The sequence below is a fragment of the Phaseolus vulgaris genome, chromosome 11 (assembly GCF_000499845.2).
Source record: "Phaseolus vulgaris cultivar G19833 chromosome 11, P. vulgaris v2.0, whole genome shotgun sequence".
In the NCBI taxonomy this organism is placed as follows: Eukaryota; Viridiplantae; Streptophyta; class Magnoliopsida; order Fabales; family Fabaceae; genus Phaseolus; species Phaseolus vulgaris.
The window spans coordinates 41,501,380-41,507,768 of record NC_023749.2 but is presented as its reverse complement, the minus strand read 5'-3'; the positions used below and the strand labels follow the sequence as shown (position 1 = coordinate 41,507,768).

General features: G+C 32.4%; 1 protein-coding gene across 1 annotated transcript; it reads right to left on the bottom strand.

Moving 5' to 3' along the window:
• Positions 1-3,040: 3,040 nt before the first annotated feature.
• LOC137824155 (NAC domain-containing protein 72-like) lies at positions 3,041-4,841 on the bottom strand. Its single transcript, XM_068629635.1, has 3 exons — positions 4,552-4,841; positions 4,156-4,430; positions 3,041-3,948 (listed from the first exon to the last, which is right to left on the bottom strand). The coding sequence occupies exons 1-3, from the start codon at positions 4,730-4,732 to the stop codon at positions 3,397-3,399; spliced, it is 1,008 nt and encodes a 335-aa protein (XP_068485736.1). The 5' UTR covers positions 4,733-4,841; the 3' UTR covers positions 3,041-3,396.
• Positions 4,842-6,389: the final 1,548 nt, after the last annotated feature.

The window sequence follows — 6,389 nt, the reverse complement described above, 5'->3', positions numbered from 1 at the left end:
AGTTGTGCTCAAGCTTTTAGGCGTGATGAGGAATACGAGGCAAGGTCCATTAGGATCTGAAGGGAGTGACAACCCCACCATACAACAGCTTATGGAGACTGTGAGTGTTCTCCAAGAGGCGGTGGGAGCATCCAGGGCTGACCAGGAGAGGCTCATGGAGGAGGTTCGAGCTGAGCAGGTGCTCAGGCAAGACCAGTTCATGAAGAACTAGATGCGTCACGGGTGAGTGACGAGGAGTTACGTAAAGCCAACGAGGAATTGCGTAAGGACCTACAGTAGCTGGGCGATCGCTCCACAGGGGAGCTGACCTAGACATTGAAATTCAATTTGTCTATTTATTCAGTCTGGAGTTGAACCAAACTTTTTTCAAACACCCTGTGAAGACTTGCTCGTAATAAAATAAGAAGATCAAAAGTTTAGGCAACTTCACGAGGTAGAAAAACTGAAAAACTCAATAAAAATAACAGTACTCCTTGGATCTATTTTGTCAACATATCAAGTAAGGGGTATATTGACCTTGAAACAAAGGTCCTTTTGTCCATTTTTCATATTTTTGTTGTAAATTTTTCTTTCATTTTACTTTTTGATTATTTTCATAGGGTGATTCTTGACTCTGGCTGAGACAAGAATTTTTTTCTTTAATCTCTTACACTCCAACAACTTAGAAAGAATGATACTAAACTCAAAACAAAAATTGCTCAAGAAAACCTTAATCTTCAAAAACAAAGTAAAGCGGATAACCATCTTACCTCGACAAAGAAAACATTTTGTATGCCTTTACCACCTAATCAAGGTAATCCTTCTTCCTCTTCTTTTTCTTTTTCTTGTACATTGTTTTCTCCATTTCTTCCGATGTCTCATTTCTCTGCCTTAGGTAATATAAACCACAATAAAGGTACCACACAAACTAATTTTTTGTTTTATGTTCACATACCCATTAACTTTTATTCTTTTGCATTCTCTTTATGTTTTCTATTTTTTTCAGGTGGATCCATGAACCTAGTGGATGACAATCACAAGTTGTTGAAAATAAGGTAAGGATAAATCCTTTTGAAGGGGTGAGGGGAGTCTGATGGAGGACCATCCAAAATTTCCAACTCACCATACACAAGGTTAAGAGCATAAGCATGTACAACATAAATAAACTATCTTAGTGTGTAAAAACAAGTAGAATAGTTTCATATCTTGCATTGGACCACTTTCTATAGTAGACTTTAAATAAAACATGCATATTTTAGAAACCCTCACTTGACATACAAGCAAGGGTTTCCAAAGCTCATAAGAACACACAAAAACTAACCAAATAAACATCAAGAACTCACTAGGTTAGCTAAAACTAACCAAGGTGAAGGTAGCTTAAATGGAAGCCTATAAATATATGTTTATCACACTCATGTATTTAGATTTGATATAGTTGAATGAGTATACTGAATATTTCAGACTTCATTATTTCCCAAATCTCCTTTTGCTAGAGAGCCTCAAAGACCTAGTGAACCCTAGAATGTTGTCTCAACCTCTTTTTTACTTCAATTACCTATTTTAACGGTTCTCTTCACTAAACCATTCCAATTATTGGTGCATCTCTTCTTCATTTCGCTACCACTCCATTGTTCTTCATAATCCATCAACTTGGATTGCATCACTCTCCTTTTTGAGATTAGGTTAATGTTAATAAATACTTAAGGAAGTTTATTTAAATTTTTTGTAAGCAATTTTTTTGGTTAAAATATATTTTTAATTGATTGAAAGATAGTTGAATCCATTAAATGTTTTTATCTAAAGTCCTAAAATACTATAGTGAATCTTTTAATCAATTACATTATCAATTTAATCAATTTATATTACTAAAATCATAAGTTGCTCTGGGAGGATATTTTAATTTTTTAAAATGATTTTTTATTATACTAAATTTTTTTGTCCTTTTAGAATGATCTTTATCAATCTATTTTAACATAATAAAATAACGATTTAATCCATTATTTTCAGTAATGAGTGGAATCAACAAAATAAAATGCAGTTTTAATTCATTGAAATAGACAAGATAAATTCTATAACTCTCTTTTACAAATTTTTCTAAACACATTTTTTTAAGTATGAGATTTTAAAACACATTGAGAGTTACTCTTCAAAGTCAAAAAATGTTTTTTTGGAACTTTATTTTTGTGTTCTTGAGATAAATCTCTTCCTTTAGAGAATTTTCACTTGAGTTTTTCAAATTCAATCTCATCCTACTATAATCAAGTGATATTGTTCTTGTGTTCACTTTTTCTTTGTGGTGTTTAACCTTTACTGGATAAGGATTTTAGTTGTGGTTTTGTGATAGAGTGTTACAAGGGTTAAAGAACACTCTTATAGCATTCAAGAGTATTTTTTCTATATCTTGTTCGCATAAACAATTATTTTCATAATAATTTAACTTTTTTAGTTGAACGACATGTAACTTTTATTTAAGAGGAAATTAGTATAAAAACTACTATAGTCTTATTTCTCTTTCTCTCTTTATTTCTAAATTTGAATATAAATTATTCTTGTTCTAATTACATTTTTAATCTGTTAAATATTGTATTTTAATCAATTAATTATGTCACTAGTTCGTTTTAATTCTTCTTAAATCTTTGAAACGACTCTCCTCTAAAACTCGATACCTCATTTTCTAATACTACCACCACCTTTCTTCCCAATCCTTTCAACATTCAAACCTCAATCCAATTATTATTTTACCTTCTGCCACGTATTACATAATACTTTACAAGACATCACTTCAATTTGGTTAGTGTAATAATGCTAGCTTACAAAAAGTGTCACCTACCAGTGTAGGACTATATAATGGTGTAATCTAATGGTAGTGTAGATAATGGTGTACGTGTTTCATCTCTAAAACTCTATAACAAATGGTAGATATAATTTTATTCTAATAAAGATATTTTTACATCCCACTGATAATTAATTATAATAATATAAATATCTAAGTGAATGAAATATTTTTAAATATTGTACTGTTATATTAGTATAATTAATCATTAACTACTTGTATATAAAATTTGAGTGGTGAAAATATTATCACTATTTTCATTAATTGTTAAAAGAGGATGTTAATCAATGGCAGCCAAAAACACAAGTATTTGTAAACCAAACGATGTAAAAAAAGTTGCTATGTGGTGTGGTCCTTTGAAGTACAATGTGATTCATTTTTCGTCCATGCGGTTTTGGTTCAAGCAACATTGCGTACTTCATCACTTTCACTCGATGAATGTATCGACCAACCTCCATTTGTGCAGCAGAAAAGCATGACCAAAACTGCTGTTTTCCCTTTCCACTTTTGGGAATCAGTAACACCAACCATAACAATGGCTGAAGAATTCAAATTACAATTAGCCCCACCACCATTCGGATCCTCTATTTCCGTAACCCGAACCTTATTTGCTGATCCATGAACCCGAATCCAAGCGATTCGTTCGAGCCAGACAAATTTCGGGCATTCGGGTTCTGCTGAAAATATCCCTCTCCGTCAGCCCGTTGGGTTCTCACACTGCTTTGAACTTCCTCCTCCGTGGGTGCCCCTGCCATGAACTCCATGTGGAACGGCGGCACAGAAGGGACAAATAAGTCATTGTACTCATAATTCACCATCCCTTGGGTTTGGCAACCTGACCCGAATTCGGAAATCGAATCAAGATCCGGCGCGGTAACCCAATCAGAAAAAAATTCGGATCCCATGTTTTGAAACCCGTATTTCTCGTCCTGTTGTTGCATTGTTTTGATCGGGTTCGCACTCGGAAAAGTGAAGCACTGATCATCGATCTCCGGAAACGATTCCAGCCTGTCTTCCACGTGGGAAGATGAAGAAGGTGATGACCCATTGCTGCATTCTTTGGCCCAAAAATTTGCCTCAACCTTTTGCGAACTCGAGTTCTTCTTGTATATACGACACAAAACCCAATCATCAAGCTGCACCACATTAGCACCCAACAAATTTGAATTAGTTTTGAAACAAACCATACCATAACTGTGAGACAAAAGTTTTAGATTACTAAAATCCGATCCAAAAACCAAAAGCTTTTGATGAATACAAGTTTCAAAGCACCCAAAAGCTTTTGATGCAAAATAATGATTGGGGATGAAAAACAGGGGAAAGGAATGTGATTGTGTTAGTACCTTGGTGGTTCCGAGGTTTTTTTTGCGCGAAGAGTCAAGAACACGATACTCGTGCATGATCCAATTGGTTTTGGAGCCTTTGGGAGCTTTACCAACGTAGAACACAAGTGCTTTTTTTATGCCAACTTTTCTCCCTTGGGTGGTGATAATCTTGTCAGTTCCCGTGGCTTTCCAATACCCAGAACCCGCAACTCTGTTTGGTCTTGTACCATTCGGGTACTTCCTATCCCTCGGGCTGAAAAAATACCATTCTTTTTCTCCAAACACAGCCTTAGCTGCACCCACGGAAACCAATTTCAATTAGAAAACAATTTCAAACTTAAAACTTCAATTTTACATCCAAATCAATTCAAACCCCAACCCAAACACGCATTAAATTGTAGAGAATTTCATTACCTGGAAGAACCCATGGATCAAACTTGTACAAATCAATTTCTGCAATGATTGGAAGAGAAAAATGGTGCCCCGCAACCTTACGACAGAGGTATTGAACCAGAAGCTCTTCATCAGTGGGGTAAAACCTAAATCCAGGAGGCAAACTCAATTGTGCAAGAGGGTCTCTCACAGCAACTCCCATTTTGCTCAATTTCAAGATCCAACAGTGAATTTCAAATCAAGATAAAACAAAGTTCTTATTCTTTTTTTCTCTAGCTTATGTGTTTTCTTTTCTCTTTTTCCAAGGAATAGCTGGCAGTTATTTATACAGGGACACGAAGGTCGAGACACATGCACAGAATCTTTGTCGAGTTCCTTTTGGGCCTCTGGGATCACGCCACGTCGCCCTTTGCTGTTCGGCCACGTCGCACTTTCGGAAAAGATCATCATGCGGACGACCTTATCCACTTCACGTACGGTCGCGGCTGATTCGGTTCAGTGTATACTACTTTTCACAAAAGAAACCTTGGAATATTCTTACCATGTTGATAAACTCAAAATAACAATATTTTTTGAGACTTTAATTATGAATAATGGTTTTGCCAAATTATTATTCAAAGCGTAAACACTGGTATAACCGGTAATGGTTAAAATTTGTGCTTTTAATGACAGGTTTATATATTTTATGGGTTTGTATTTTTTGAATTTAATTGAAATCTTCTAATAATAGATTTTTTTTTTATGGGTTTGTAGTTTGTTTTGAAATTTATTTTTTGCCTAATCATGTTAAATGTGCAAACGATATGGAGATAAGGCGAACACGCGTCAGTTATTGGGAAAGTAGCAAGAACAGTGTCTCTTTTTTCTTTCTTCTTACATAGAATGACTGCGTTTTCTAAACTTCTAGTCGTTATCATTTTTCACGTGAGGTTTTTCAAGGGGCGGTGACCACGTGGCCAAGTAGGAACATGAGTGTAAAGAAAATAGATATAAGCGGGTGGAAAAATTGGTTCTAAATATTTTAAAATTGACCAATAAATATTCATTGTTGACAAATACTTTTAAATTTTTTACTTTTAATTAAGTACTTTTTTTCATATGAAAATTTCATAAATAAAAGACATTATTTGAACAGAACAAATTCAGTACCATCCGAATTATTTGTTTAAATTGTTTTTAATCATATTACTGATTTTTATAAATAAACAAGGTTTTTAGTTTATTAAATTTTATGTACACCTAATAATCTTGTCTTTTAAATTGAAAAATATAAGTTAAGTTATATTTTAAATTGAAAAAAAATACAATGTTATAATTAAGCCAATAAATAAATATCACACTCAAAAATGGATTTTTTTTATAATTCAAGAATCCATGTACATACACTAAAAAAAAATCATTAACTAAAGACTAATTTTAAAAATAAAAAGTAATTAATCATTATATTAATTAAATTATATATTATTTTAAAAATTAAAAATTTATTAGTATATAAATTTATTTTTATTAATAATAAATAATTTTTAAATTAATATCTAATTAACTATTAAAATTTTAGTTATAGTTTGATAACTAAAATTTTATAGTAATTTATAAATTATTTATTAATAATAGAAATTAAATTGAATATGAATATTTTTTTAGTTGATTTAATTAATATAATAATTAATTATTTTTTATTTTTTAAATTAATTTTCATTTAATAATTTTTCAATAGGATTTTAAGTAACAAATAACAAGTTATTTGAAACGAGTTACTAAATAAATAAAAAGCAATGCAATCTAACCTTAAAATTGTATCACATCATGAATGACGAAATGTAAAAGCAAAAGAAGAATTGTGGTTGCATTGCATGTTC

Bases quoted from the DNA above. Each gene is read 5' to 3' on its own strand.
- LOC137824155 (XM_068629635.1), bottom strand. From the start codon at position 4,732: ATGGGAGTTGCTGTGAGAGACCCTCTTGCACAATTGAGTTTGCCTCCT. The intron at 4,431-4,551 runs GTAATGAAATTC...CCGTGGGTGCAG, and splicing joins TGATCCATGGGTTCTTCCAG to CTAAGGCTGTGTTTGGAGAA. The intron at 3,949-4,155 runs GTACTAACACAA...AATGTGGTGCAG, and splicing joins AAAACCTCGGAACCACCAAG to CTTGATGATTGGGTTTTGTG.